Here is a 15,457-nt window from a genome sequence, read left to right on the forward strand (position 1 = left end):
TGTTCTAACACCACCAGCAGCAGAAGCGGCAGTGTCTACAGCAGGGGCTCATTTGGAAACGAGGCTCGTTCAGCGCCATGTTGGGCCAAGCAGACAGAGGCTGATCTGTGATTGGCTGCTTAACAAACGACAATTTGGTCTCCAGAGGGGGTTTCTGTGGGCTGCTTCGCTGGTTCTCCACCTCAGCTTTGACCCCCAAAAAAGCAGCCAGGTCCAGGTCCAGGCCAACGGCGCCTCCTCGGGGTACAGGAGTGTTCTGACGACACTGAGGACAAGGGATCCACAACTGGACAGGGGGAAAAACGAGTCAGAAATTAGGCTTGAGATGTTGATAATGAGCCAAAAAGCATCAGATTTGATTATTTCCTTTAAGTACAGTGTAATTTACACTTTCAAATGTCTACAGTTTGAGCTTAAGTAAGGAATGACATGATGCAAATCCACCTCTTGTAGGCAGTGGTGTGACTAGACTTCTTTATTATTTTGCACTGAGAGTGGTTCCTGGTTTGCTACTGATATTCTTTTAATTAAATAAAGAACAGGACAAAATATTGCTTTACAACAAGAAATTAAATGTGTGCATAGTTTTAATAAACTAAATAATACACCTAAGCAACACATCATTACATTCCTACAATTTATTGTTGTTCAATATCCACGAAAACGAGTTACTTCCTGTAATCACTTACATTATAGCAGCTACAAACTGCTCTCTCTTTATCGCTCTTTTCGGAATTTAATAAGGAAAAGTCGCTTGTCCAAAAAGGCAAAATCTTTTGTCCTGAAGACTTTTCCTTCTCAAAGGACCTTTTTCATTGTGGACACCTAATCATAAGGTTCGTATTTGTTTTTTAAACATCCCATTCCACACTGATATAATAACCACCACTCTTCTAGGAAGATGTTCCACTAGATTTTGTGTTTGTGGAGCTCATTCAGCTCTAAGTGTATCAGCAAAGTCAGGCTCTGATGTAGGTGAGGTGAGGAGGCCTGGGATGCAGTCAGCGTTCACATTCATCCCAAAGGTTTTTCAGTAAGCTTGAGGGCAGAGCTCTATAGCAGGAGATCTTCCATGCCACCCTACAGATTTGGGTCTTCTGGTTTAAGTGAAGGGAAGATTTAATGCTACCATATCCACAGAAATCCTATGTGCCTCGACTTTTGTCAAAACAGTTTGGAGAAAGATCTTTTTTGTAGTTTCAAAATACTGTAAAATACTTTGTAAGAAGTCTACATGATATCTATGTAAGATATTCTTTCTAAGAAGTCTACAGAAAATGTGGCCTGTGATCGCTGCCTACTCAGTATTTCATCCAGACTTAAGATCAGAACAGAAAATTTATCCGTATGGAAGAAGGTGGTGATGGTAAGAAACCTGCAGGCTGCCAGCTTTTAAATAGGAGTCCAATGATTAATTAATAAATATTTGATTGCTGAATACTGTTCCCTAATTGAAGTTGCTGTTTAATGGGATAATGATTTTGCACATCACTGACACATAATATATTATTACATTTATGATTAACAATCAAATGAATAATAAGTTAGAAACTAGCCATGAACGTCAGTTGTTTTCTTATGAATGACTTGTTTGTCATTGAGTCGGTGTTGCTGATGCAAAGTAGCTCTTCGTTACCAAACACCAAGTTACTAAATTAGGATACAATTATAAGTCTTTCACAAACGGTTAATCATTAAATTGTTAGTTACTTTAAAACTTGATCTTGATAGTTGATCTGTTAACTGGTTATTGAGCGACTCGTCCAGAAAAAGCTGTTGCTATCAAACATTGTTTACTTAATCAACTATCAAATAAAGCAATTGATGAAAGTTTTGTGAAGACATTTTATTCTCCCTTGTAAAAGTAATTTTAATAGTTTATTCAGATACACACAGTTTTAAAATACATTAATTATGTATCTTTGCCCAACTCTGCTAACACTAATATAAACCTTGCAACCAGAATTACTATCAGAACCACTAAAAGATTTTTGCCATAGTATTATTCATCTTTCCACTTTATTTTTTTTACTGTTCACCCAAAACCTTGCTGGTTTCTCTAATCAATTTCTCAAAGCAGAGCAATAACACAACATTTGTTGATCCCAACCTGCTCATTAATGACTGTATCTAGTCGTCTCAGGCAGTCCTGGCAGAAAGTATGGCCGCAGTAAAGCTTCCGTGGAAGCCTCTCTACCAGGTTGTAAGCACTGTAACAGATGATGCAGTCAAGCTTTCGGCTGTCTCTTGAGGATTGGGCAGCTGCCACTTCATCATCCTCAGCTGGAGCCTCCGACACGGCGATCACGTCCTCCATCATCCTGCTGAAGGAATAGCTTGTTGTTCATGATAGGAAGTCCATTCAGACAGACTTACAAAGAATAAGATCTCCTGCTTCTTCATGGTCATTTGAATTTTATGTAGCAGGTAAAAGCATGTTGGAAAAAACACCATTTTTAGTTGTATTATATGCCATGGATTACAATTAATATTTTTTGATTTACAATAATTTTGGGGCAACTTCTTCGGTTTTAAATGTGCTTTATAAATAAAATTTAGTTTAAATTGATCTGCCTATCAGAACCTTCAGTTCACCACACACACTGTTTATGGCAACTAACTAATTACACTCTTACAATATGGTACAATATGGTTTACCTCATAGAATAGCCAGCCAGTGTAGCAGGTCTGTTGTCATCCTTGAACTTGCAATATATAAAACAAAATACTCTAAGACAGCTCATATAATGGAACACCAACACTATCGAAATTTCATTGTCCTGTTATTGATAAGTTATTGATTTTCCTACTTTACTGTACTTTCTATTATCAGATAAAACTTCTAATAAGCTGCTATAACTTTGTCCATACAAATCTATGTGTGTATCTAGTTTTTTGTATTTTAAGGGTTTCTACAAGTATTGTACAAGTAAAACAAATTTCACAATGGTTGTATGACAGTCTGTTGAAATGGACTAATTGGGTGTCATCTAAAAAATCCACCAAAACAGTATAAATAAAAGAAACAGAATTAAATGTGTTTAATTTTGATTAAACATACAGTAGAGTTACAAAAATAATTACAGTTTTCTGCTTTACATTCTTTACATTCTAATAAAAAAACCTTAATTATTATTGTTTTTTTTTATTCAGATTTGCCTATTAAAGCATACAATGATTTTTAGACAGACCACTGTGACCCCCCAAGTCTTTATATGGTTTGTATATATTTAATATGCATACGTACATACATACATATATATATATATATATATATATATATATATATATATATATATATATATATATATATATATATATATATCCCACACACACACACACACACACACATATGTATATTTTTCTTCTTTTCTTCTTTTTTTCTTCTTTTTTGTCCTATTATATTCTGCTATTTTGGTTCTATTCTATTTTCGATTGTGCATTTCTTCCCCCTATTATTCTGTAAAACTATTTTTGTATCTATTTTAAATTGTGCCTGGCCAAAATGTTTTGACTAGCCATCAAATTTTGAGTGATTGATATTTTGTCTCATTTGACCAAAACAATTTTCAAGTTTTCAAGTTTCAATAAAAAAATATCCATTAACATATCGATAGTTCAATGCACAATTGCATTTCACTGATGCATTAAAAATAAAACACTATATAACCTTTATATGCAGTCAGGCTTGTTGTTAATAAAGAACCATGATGATAATTACATTGTCTTCTTCTGTATTATGAATTACTATGTATTATGTTATTCATTATAGAACCTCATAAAAAAATGATTATTCATTGCTTCTCAATGCATGATATTAATGAAATTAATTTAAAAATAACATTAGAATAGGGTCTGGTCTTACCAATCAGGATTTAAAGACTGTTTTGGGTTCTAATGTCACAGAGCCGTCAGCATGGACACAACTTTAGCTTCCACTATCGACCGTCTTGTCTTGCTTTCCTCATTAATCCTCATTGTGTCGTTTTTTTTTTCCAGCTGAAGATCGATCATCTGCATTCATACAATGGCTTACAAACGCCCTCCCTGAAGCCACTACTATTAAGTCTGGCTTTGTCGTTGTTGTCTGTTCGAACCACTTTGGAGTCTTTAGCACAGAGGACAAACCGTGTGCTTCCTTACTGTTTAATATTTAAAGCCCATCTGTCATTGTGCACCTACACCTTACACACATGAGCGCGTACACACTCATATACACACAAACACAGATTTGAGTCTGTTATTGTTTTGTTGGAAAGTATAGTAAAGCTTTGTTCCATTTTTTATTTATTTCCATGCGCTACATCATGGCCACCCTCGATTTAATATTAATACTGGAACTTAACCAAATCCACTACTGTGCTTGTAATCACCATGGTTAGGAGAAGACTCATAAAACCCGATCCAATATCAGCTGGCAGGAGAGAAACACATGTCTGGTGGCTTATGTATCAGCTTTCTAAAGTAGGTGAAAAGCCAGCTCATGTTACAGCAATGAGGCTGCAAATGCTGTTCTCTCTGTAAGCTGCTCTGTTCCAGGATCAGCCATGATTCTAAAACTTAGACTAAAACACCTGTATAGATACCTGACCAGAGATCAGTTTGGTCAGGAAGGAAAATGTAAGCCTGAAGGTCTATCACCTTACAAGCACCACAATAAAGGCCTTGGAAACTTGACCTTCATTGGCTGTGGCCTATGGGCCGTGTTTCAGTCTGAAGAAATGGTGACTGAGCCCTAGTTCCTTTAAAGTCTACATCTCTTACAATGAAAGCACACTTTGCCTATAACTGCCTCCAAAAGGTTGATGGCAAAATGCTGTTGGTTTTGTTTTAGTCTGCTTGCATAATTTGATTTCTCTGGAAATAATCAATTCATCAACAATCCTTCTTTTGAACCATAATAAAGATAAAATCTCAGGCATTTTCAGTGGTGGATGAAACGAAGAGATTTACTCAGGAAAATATGACTGAAATATGAAAAGTGTCCCTTTAAACTTTCACTTGAGTAAAACTACTGAAGTTTTTGCCTTCAAAAGTACTTAAGTTTTCAAAGTACTATAATTTATTATGGGTATAATGTTCCTATTTATAATTTTTTGTCACATGACTCTGCTTATTCAACTCAGTTTATGTGAAAAGATTAATGTTTCTCTCAACACACAGATCTATTAATAGAATGATATTAATGAGTCAAACACTAATTGATTTCTATTACAATTATTATGAGCCCAAATCGTGATGTAGCGATTTCGAGTCTGGAGTTTCAATTTCGATCATTTATTTCTCTCAAAATGTTCTGCTTGCTGTTGAACTGACGCTGAACTGTATGTTCGAGCTACTAGCTGGTGTTGGATCTGTGATGATCACAAATGTTGAGCTATTTTATGAGTTGCTCGGTAGCTCCTAGTTTTATAACCATATAGACTGTATAAGACTGTAGAAAGAACATTACTTATAATCTTATACTCCAGTGCTCATGTTAGTTCTCTCTCTCCGGTGTTCTGTATTGTTGAAAGATTTATGATCAAACTCTTGATGTCACCCAAATGAGGATGGGTTGTCTTTTTGAGTCTGGTTCCTCTCAAGGTTTCTTCCTCCGTAAACGGAAACACATCAGTAAAATACAAATACTAAAAGCTACTTAAGTACAGTAACGAATTACATTTACTTCCCAACACTGGGAATATTTTTTAAGGTTTCTTTTCGGACAAGCTGCATTTTGCTCATAAATGAGTAACTTATTTAATAATTGCAATCAATAATAATAGTAATTTCTTTAGCATTACATTTTCTAATTCAGAAAATAGTAAGGATATGTGTATATATGTAAAGATAACTGACATGCGTAAATGCCTGACCACATCAAGAACTTTTTCACATTTTCTTCTTTATTTTTGGTCACAAAATCATTACAAAAAGAAATGAAAAGAATGACACTTTTTTTTTAAATAATCTAAACGATTCGCCAATGTTTTAAGCGTGAGATGTTAAATAGACTTACACATTAACATACTTTTTCATTAAGTATTTTAATAATTATATTGCTACTTGGGGTAAAATATATATTGTACATGCACATACGCCGTTGTGTGATTATATTAAACATGTCCTTTATCCTTATTTTACATACATATTGTAAAATACTAATAGCACCCCAATTTCATCACATTCTCCCACCATGTTGGATTAAACATCCCTGTCCAAAATGGCGTCCTAAATGGTGACGTAATTAAGGGGCGGGGCTGTGGGGCATGATCGCCCAGTTATACATACTGTAGGTTATAAATATTTATTATTACCTCATAACAATTAAATAAATCTTTTATAGGAATTCTTTCAATATAAAAATGTTTCGCTAATGCCACGTTATGGCAGTGGTTACTACAATTATTAATTAAATACGCTTTAAATCAATTTTCTATGTTTTTATATGCAATTCCATTTTCAACCACTCGATGGAAGCAGAGAGCGCTGTAGGCCACTGAACCTGTGAATAAACCCTTGGTTAGAAATTTGATTAGAAATTAATGTGTAATATATATATATATATATATATATATATATATATATATATATATATATATATATATATATATATATATATATATATATATATATATATATATATATATATATATATATATATATATATATATATATATATATATAGTTTTAAATGATTATATAATATTATATTTGGATTATATTTGGCAATATAATACATGTAAATATTTTAATAAATTTGAAGAAAGATTAAATAAATAACATGCTTTATTTAAGGATAATTACAATAGAAATAAACAATAAAAATGTGTCAGTTACATCCTATAAGTAATGTAAAAATTGGAAATTCCCAGCAGAACCTGTTAGCTACTACATATCCTTTCATCAGCGTTTTTTAATTTCATACAATTGAACAAACATCCTAATCACTGAATGTAGCCCAATTTGAAATTCTATTGACCATAAAACATGGGAATCTTATGAATTATTTTCAGAATCCACCAGGTTTGCTTAATGTCCTTACACACAGCACATAACAGGTACAGTTCATTACTTAATTGCATAATGCATTTTGTATTTGTGCCTTCGTTCATTCTGCTCTTGTAAAAATCATTTCCTAATTTTTATCGACCGTGAAATGATGGTGTACGTTAGTCTCATTCAAGTAAGAGGATTTTAAATATTTCTTGGCCTGCCACAATCAGGACTGAGCACGACCACATGATTTGAAATTATAATCCCTCCCTCAGAAAGCACGACGTGACTCACTGTGTCACTGATTGTTTCCTTAAATCCACACAATGACATTGGCCTTTCAGTGAGAATTAGTTGATCAGATTGGTTTCCATGATACATTGTTTAGGTCTTATCGGAAATATTTGTAAGTTAAATCACTTTATGTGAACTATTTATTCCTCAAGCACACACACACACACACACACACACACACACACACACACACACACACACACACACACACACACACGCATCAAACAGTGACCACTGAGCTGTAGCACTTAACCTTTCATTGTCCTTTGCCTCTTGTGTTTGCTCGTTTGGCCGTTGCCATGACAACCTTTTTGCTTTAAAGAGCACCTCCAGCTCTTTCAAGTCTTTCTATCAAAAACACACAGCATGCACACTGAGCCCAACATCTGCCCCTGTACAATACTGCGATAATCAGCAAGCATCAGATAAAGCCAGTTCTCTTTCCAACAAAGCCGTTCGTACCGGTTTACCTCACCTTATTTTTTAATTCTATTTAATTTCTTCCATACAGAATGAAACTCGTTTATGACTCAAGCGTCTACTGCTTATCTACTGATTTAAAATCTGCTTGTGACTATAATTAATAAACTCTTAAAAACCCCTTTGGTTTGCTTTTTCTGTAGGAACCTTAAACGTTTCTATGTAGAATCCTACTACAAAGTTCTTTATCAGAAAGTTTCCTTATAGAAACCATTTTCGGATTAAAAGAATTATTCATTAATCTTTACAAACTGCTTGAACCTGGTGAGGATCAAGGTGATTTCCAAGCCTCAGATATTAATAGTTAAATATTTATATCAAATTATGAGAATTGCTTTCAGAATGAAATACATTGTGTTTTTGTTTTGTTTTTACTTGAGCTATGTGTTGGAATGTTTCCTGATGCCCACACATGCCTTTAGACTGAGTTATGAGATGCGGTGAGGTGATTTAGAAACTGGTTATTTGTTACATGCTAGAGAATGCTTGAATAAGCCAATCTGGCTTTTCTGCAGAGGTGCCAAATAAACATTTTTATCCTGCTTTTATCTGTTAAATGCTGATTTTAAAACTTGTTTTATTTTTCACGGCAATTCTGACATTGTCACAGGAGCTCACTGCTGGTTCTGATCTTGGTGGAGATCCCTAAGGAGGACATCCTAGGGTCATCCTTAAAGGCTTTCACTTCATCGTGAGTGGATCTAATTGGCTCCAGACCTTGAGGACTGCATTGTTCAACCCAGTAATTCATCTACTCATTTACATTTATGGCATTTGGTAGATGCTCTTATGCAGAGAGACTTACAGTTATCTAATTTGTATACAAAAATGAGATAAAAAATGAATACAAATGAGCAGCTATGGGATTACGGGCCTTGTTCAGGGGACCATGAGTGGCAGCTTTGTTTGGCTGGGACTTGAACTCACAACTTTTGGAGCCAAAGTCCACTGCCTTAACCACTCAGCTATGACCCCATCTGCTTAAATAGCTGACTGTAGAACTAATGAAGAATCAGGCACAGGAGTGTTACTGTGTAGTGATACCGCTTTAGTCAAATCTACTGTAGAGTAACAGAACAAAACCTATTACAGATCACTGTTACATTTTGAAGTTTCAAAGTGTCCTCAGGCAATAATGCTGCCACCACTATGTTTCTCTACAGGGATGGTATTAACTACGATACATTAGGTTATGCACCACACATACTCACAAGCTTAATCAAGCAATATTTTCAGCTTTTGCTTTTTGTGATACACACAAATCTGGTCAATTCTAGCAGGTGTTTAATTTTTTTGCAATTTTCCACTCTCACTTGAACTTGAAGGCCTAAACCTGTTCCAGCATGACAATGTCCCTGTGTACAAACCTTTCATGGGCTGGAGTGGAAGATCTTGAGTGGCCTGCTATACAGCTTCGACCTCAACCCTACTGAACACCTTTGGGATGAATTGGAACGCTGACTCACATCAGTACCTGACTTTACTAACACCTTTGAGGCTGAATGAGAACAAATCTCCTGAAATGCATTCCTAAATCTGGTGGAACATCTACGAAGAAGAGTTGAGGTTCTTATAACAATAATTTGGGTATGAATGTGAAATTAAAATCCCATACCAATCTTATGATATAATTATGATATTATATAAAATCTGATATACAAAATCAAACAATGATACACAGCGATTACTTCTGGTTACATAATTAAAAAATAGACATAATACTGAATTCAGGTTACTAGCACACCCTTCAGTGATCATCAATGAGAGCTGTGTTTACCCTCAGCACTGTGGAATGTCGTCTTCCAACAGGAATGTGTAACAACCAGTATGTGTACATTGATTGCATGAAGTTGTTTCAGGAGACACTGTTGCAACAACACAATTCCTCTCTTCACAATTCACTATGGTGGACGTGGGAACACCCCCTCAGCTCTCATTCTTTTTTTTGAATAGGGTTGATATTTTACCAGAGGCTTTGCCTTTGCCTTACCCTTTATTCCATCCAGAACAAACAGTAGAGAAGACGTAGCGTGAACAATGACAATTACGTACCATATGACATTTTGACTATACCGTTTTCATGTTTTTAACACGCCGAAATCAATGGTATCAACAGAAGTTGATTAGATAAATTTTTTAGTCAGATCTTTAGTATGAATACAACAGTATGCAACAACACCTTAAAATCATGAATGATTTAAGGTATATAAGTGGTACATAAGTACCAGTAATGTAAGCTTTAAAAAGCTGATGAAAGGTACATCATGTGCACCTGTGCAAAGTGCATTTCCTCAGTGAAACCAGTACCATTTAGTTCGGCACAATCACTTTCCGAGAGCACATTGCAGCATTTGTTTTACCTGCAAATAAACATTCCACAGGTGTGACGTGAGGAAAAGTCAAGTTTTGTAGGTGGGGTAGTTTCAGTGGCAACATAGGCAAACACACTCACTCTCACACACACACACAAAAGCTTTACATATGGAATGTTTTTTTCGTATACGGCTGCAAGGCAGGTAGTTAAACATACACCTTGTTCAAATAGAAATTTGAGATAACTCTATTCAGATTACAATAGAAAAATCTCTCTGAGCCTGCAGCAAATCTCTTCAAACTTCTACATGAATTGTAGAAGCCCATTAGTGTGACACTATATTCAGATCTACTGTTTTTATGTCCTGTTTGTGCAGTCCTGACTATTTCAGAAGCACCTGTTCCTATACTTATATAATAGGTATTGCATTCATGTCATGAAAAATACACCTGTATCTGGGAAAAGGCGGAAGAGACATTCCTGAGTTGACCCCACCCTTTATCTTTCTCTCTCTCTCTCTCTCTCTCTCTCTCTCTCTCTCTCTCACACACACATACATACACAGCTCTGCTGCTTTGCTTGGACACCCAGGGGTGGGGTTACAGACAAACTCTTCCAAGCAGAAGCTGATATTCACTTAAACAGCGACCTCAACACAGCTCTGACTTCTCAGGTATGTCGCATTAAGCTTCAGGAACTGGAAAGGCTCGCATTCTGCTCACCCTACAGTGAGACCATCTGCTCAGGGAGTTGGAAAACACCTTCACCACCATTACTCTTTACTCTAATACACGTCTGCACAGGTAGGAACTTTTTGTTCTGATTATTGGGCTGTTTTAGAGGTCAGCACTTAGTTTTGGTTTTTTTCCAGACTGTGTGCAAATCACTGGCAAGTAAATATGGTTCTTTTTGAAATGGACTTAGATAAACTAGAAAAATTTTGGACGTTTATGAGGAATGAATATACACAGTAAAAGAAAGAGATGTTTATCCATACGTGGAACACTGAGCAGTCGCATGTTATTGCTATTAGAGTGCAAAAGTTTGCATGGCTTTTGAATTAGAACAATTTGGATGAATTGTGGGTCAGGCAATAAGACAACCGTTCAAAATAATAACAATAATAACATAATTTAAGAGAAATTCAAAGAGATTAAAAAGAAATGTAAAGTAAAAAAAAAAAAAAACTACGGTAAGATGTCACTTTTGATATGAGATTTATTTTGGAATGAGATTTAATAAAGTTAACTTTATTAATAAAAGATTAACTGGTTGTCAGATGAAGACTTTTTTCTTCCATTTAGAAAGGGTGATACAAACTTTTAATCGTATATCATTTCGATTTCTTTCCAATACGTTTATGTCAATGTTTGAATTTTTTGTTATTTAATACTTCTGGATTAGGGATGTGCAAAGTTTTGCCCTACTTTAAATTCAATAACACACTAATAAGGGTTAATTATGCTTTTACTATTTCTTTTCCACAGATATCAAATCACCCGGGACCCTCTTAAAGATCATCAACCAATCCGTCACCTCTTATGGCTTACTAAGTGGGGAAACTTTACCCTGATTAGAAATTGCATTGCCTTCCTTGACGTGATTTAAAAATCATGAATTTGACGTTGGACAACCCTTACGGCGACATCAGCATCCCCAGAGCCAAGCTGCGCTCGTATGATGACTCCAACACCATCATTATCAACCCGATGACTTTGGAGAGTTCGTACAATGGGAACATGTCCCAAAACCCGTATGGCAGTTTCAAAGCCCAAGGAGGGGACGCTCCGTCTGGCGTTCCTGTCTACGGACAGGTTAAAGACAGCAACCTGAAAGGGTACACCATCAAAGAGGACGAGGAGCAGGTGAGCCGGTGCTACGCTTGCTGTTGCCGCTGTCGTAGGAAGAAGTGAGAACTTTTGGAGGACTTTGATTTGTATTTGAAAGAGGAATTGCCTTCTATAAGCTGCTAGTTGAATTACTGACAAACAAAACGTACGTCTTCCCAAGTGACCGCTGGATATTTGATAAAAACTGGGATATTAAAACAATGGTTTTGAGTTGCAAATGGAGCAGTGTTAACATTATATGATGTATATTTGAGCGAAAAGTTGTCTTGAACTTCTCGATGGGCCTGATGCTTTTTCTCTGTCCTAAATGAGTATGATGGCATATCGACAATCATTTATTTTTGAGTCAGCCAGTTTCAGCAAGCTTGACTACATGCGTTGTTGGAATTCAAATCCTTTCTTACTCTATTCAGGTTTGTGCTCGGAGATCCCTCAGGGCTCAATTCTGAGACCATTCTTCTTCATCTTTGGGTCTATGCTTCTTTGTGTATTAGTAGAGGAATGAGACCAGGTTTCAGGTCAACCACGCCCTACAGGATAGCACCATTTTTCACCCAGTTTCACCTGCATGCTAGGGTGCATACGAATGCAGATTTGGTTAGGGATAAAGATCAGAATACACACTGTTCTTTAAACATCACAACCTCAATTGGTGAACAATGCAGAGAATGTCTACTTTAAACTGGAAACTTGGAATTAACTTGGATACAAACGATGAAAATGTTCCGAATGTTGAATATTTAGGATTGGGGATTCTGAACATTTCCAAGTCACTTTTTTAACGTAAGCAAATTTCTGACACCATGTATGATCAATCCTTTTGTACAAAAAGTTTTCTTCAAGTCAAATCTCTTCCAATGAAGAACAAGTTCAGGTGACATCGTAATGGACTCAATCAAATTCATGTACATATTTCCGATGTAAAGATTCTACTTTTTGCTCTGTTGTGGATATTATGGAACTGTACTTAATTAGAAAAGAATGCAAAGAAAACATTTGCACTAGTGCTCCTGAGAACTCACTGAAATGGTTATGAAGGTGTCATGACAAAGAAGAAAGAGGGCAAATACTCTGCCTCATGACTTAAACAGGAAATAAGAGATGACAGGTGCAGGAACATCCTAGGAAACCTTGGACTATGTTTATGTGAAAGCAAAATATATATATATATTTAATTTCTTGTAAATTAACGCCACTACCATCATCTGTATTTCCATTCCGGCCATGTTTACGATGTACACAGGGAGTTGCTCTGGAAGTAGGGGTGGTTTTTAATGTCAACACCTAGTTACAACTGCTTGTGAATCATTCATATATATATATATATATATATATATATATATATATATATATATATATATATATATATACGCATATCTGCTTTCGACCTGCAGGGAAAAAGAAAGCAATAAAAGAAGAGCTATGGACTTGAAAAAATTATCAAATGAAGAATGTGTGTAGTAAATGCGTTTATAATTTTGGTGGAATGGGCAAGTGTCCTTATATTTAATTATTAGCCTCTTACATTAGTAGGCTAGTTATGTTTAAAGCTTTGTTCTCCAACATTTTCTTGCTGTTCGGGTTATTTAGATATACATAATTAAATATCTTTAATATCTTAAATCTGAAATGAATTTTTTTTTATATGAACTATGGATGTATTAAAAGGTAGAAACTGCTGAACCAGGAGCTTTTCTTCGTCTTGTTCTTCGAGGATAACGCTACGCTTGCTAGCAACCTGATGTTTAGACGTTGATGTTTTATAATGCGCTCAAGCTCTACTAACAACACAGGTTGTCATATAGATGTTTCTAAATTGAGAAGAAGCTTAGCTCAAGCATCGCTAGACACAAAGATCAAAACCTGAAGGAAACTGGCAGCAGTGGAACCGGTTTGGAAACAGATGAGGGAGCGGCTGCGTTTCCTGGAATGAAATGCACGAACACTAAACCGACTGGTTTAAATTCTGACCCGGCGAATCCTGCGTTCATCGCCACAGACTAACCATGGAGCAAGGACGAAACCATCCTGAATGACTTTTTTACAGTTCTCATTTAAATCCCTACAATTAACCTACAATCTTCAATTGTATAAGATATATGTAAAGTAAAATCCTTTTATTGATTGGTTCACATTTAGATTAGTATAATGCCATTTGGTTATTTTTGCTAGTGAGATTTCCACCAGGGCTTTATTATTTTATTCTGCCACCCTTTCTCTTTTCATCAGTCAGTAAATTTCCAACAAAAGATTTTTGTGAAAAAAGCTTTGCGTTTCATGCTGTAACTGAAACCTTAACATTTTCACTTTGAGATCTCATCCACATGATGCTAATCATCACCCAGAAATGTTAATTATAAACATTACTGGGTTCAGTGTTTAAGATTGTTGAATTTTTCCCCCACTCCTATTAAATGTTGTCGTAACTGCAGTGGTGGATGAAGTACATAAACGATGTACTTGAGTTATAGTGGAGAAACGCTTGGAAAAATATTACTCCCTTTAAACTTTTACTTAAGTAAAAGCACATAATTATTTGCCTTCAAATGTACTTAAGTATCCAAAATTTGATTTATAATGGCTCTAATGTTGGAGAAATTGGACTTTGAAATATTAAAGTACTTGAATACAGTAACGAATTACATTTTCTTCATTACTGTCTGCCACTGCGTAACTATAACAATTAGGGCTACAAATGCTACAAAAATTATACTCCAAGCATTTAATAAATGCCATTAAAAGCATACTTAACATCCATCAGGGTGAACTAGTCATTTAATTACATTTTCCCACTGGATCAGGGTCACAAGATTGCCATTAATGGTGTATAAAGAGCTTCTCAAGACACCTTTCCTCTCCAAATGTGTAGACTTTACTAGTATTAAAGACATCTGCTAGTTGTTTTGCATATTCTCTCATAAATTCCAGTTCCTTGTTTACTGATATAGTAGACAATCCCATCACACACACCGGTTTATTTGATTATATTGTACCTCAGCATTAGTTTGGACATTCTATAGAAATGGCCAAGATTCCAGTAAGGATGAACTTCCTGCTTTTGCCTTTCCCGAAACCAGCAACCGACAATCCCAATGTGAACCTCGGTACGAATTCATATGCACCCTCTTCCCCTTTTGTTCCAGTTTCTAATAATACACTAATGCTTTTCCAGATGACTGTATTTTTCTTTGGTAAACAGAATTGTTATTTTAAGACCCAGTCTGTAATTGAACATGCGGGTTCACGCTTTTGCCGATTAAATAAGTATAAATCCTGATTATTTTTTTAAAATTACTAACATTACTAACATAACATTAATAAATAAATTGTCAACATTTAAAAACTTTAGCTGGTCAATAAACCATGGCATTTTTTTTTCTCTCAAAGAAACCATTCGAAGTATAAAAAAGACAACACAAACATTTTTTTTTAAAAACGAATTTGCCAAAATGTTTACTAACGGCACGTATTCTTACATTTTTATCTACTGTACTTAAAATCTATGCAGAGTTAGAGTTCTATTATTCAAGTATTTTACATA

The 15,457-nt window shown here is 35.4% G+C and overlaps 2 protein-coding genes and 1 long non-coding RNA gene across 3 annotated transcripts in view; 2 read left to right on the plus strand and 1 right to left on the minus strand.

Moving 5' to 3' along the window:
* The window catches only part of slc31a1 (solute carrier family 31 member 1), a 31,428-nt gene extending 20,840 nt beyond the window's left edge, over nt 1–10,588 (plus strand). The window contains exon 6 of the transcript XR_006924359.1: nt 10,572–10,588. The gene's annotated coding sequence lies outside the window, so the exon portion shown is untranslated. The remainder of the gene's footprint in view (nt 1–10,571) is intronic.
* Nucleotides 5–2,320, minus strand: rnf224 (ring finger protein 224). Its single transcript, XM_046839833.1, has 2 exons — nt 2,111–2,320; nt 5–286 (listed from the first exon to the last, which is right to left on the minus strand). The coding sequence occupies exons 1-2, from the start codon at nt 2,318–2,320 to the stop codon at nt 5–7; spliced, it is 492 nt and encodes a 163-aa protein (XP_046695789.1).
* An 8-nt stretch (nt 10,589–10,596) lies between the features above and the next one.
* Nucleotides 10,597–13,603, plus strand: LOC124379008. Its single transcript, XR_006924360.1, has 2 exons — nt 10,597–10,869; nt 11,554–13,603. It is a non-coding gene; the product is annotated as an uncharacterized LOC124379008 (long non-coding RNA).
* The last annotated feature ends 1,854 nt before the right edge of the window (nt 13,604–15,457 follow it).

This window comes from Silurus meridionalis, chromosome 25, assembly GCF_014805685.1.
Source record: "Silurus meridionalis isolate SWU-2019-XX chromosome 25, ASM1480568v1, whole genome shotgun sequence".
NCBI lineage: Eukaryota > Metazoa > Chordata > Actinopteri > Siluriformes > Siluridae > Silurus > Silurus meridionalis.

Coding starts and splice junctions, on each gene's coding strand:
- rnf224 (XM_046839833.1), bottom strand. CDS start 2,320: ATGATGGAGGACGTGATCGCCGTGTCGGAGGCTCCAGCTGAGGATGAT. Junction 287..2,110: donor ATACAGTCATTAATGAGCAG/GTTGGGATCAAC, acceptor CCCCCTGTCCAG/TTGTGGATCCCTTGTCCTCA.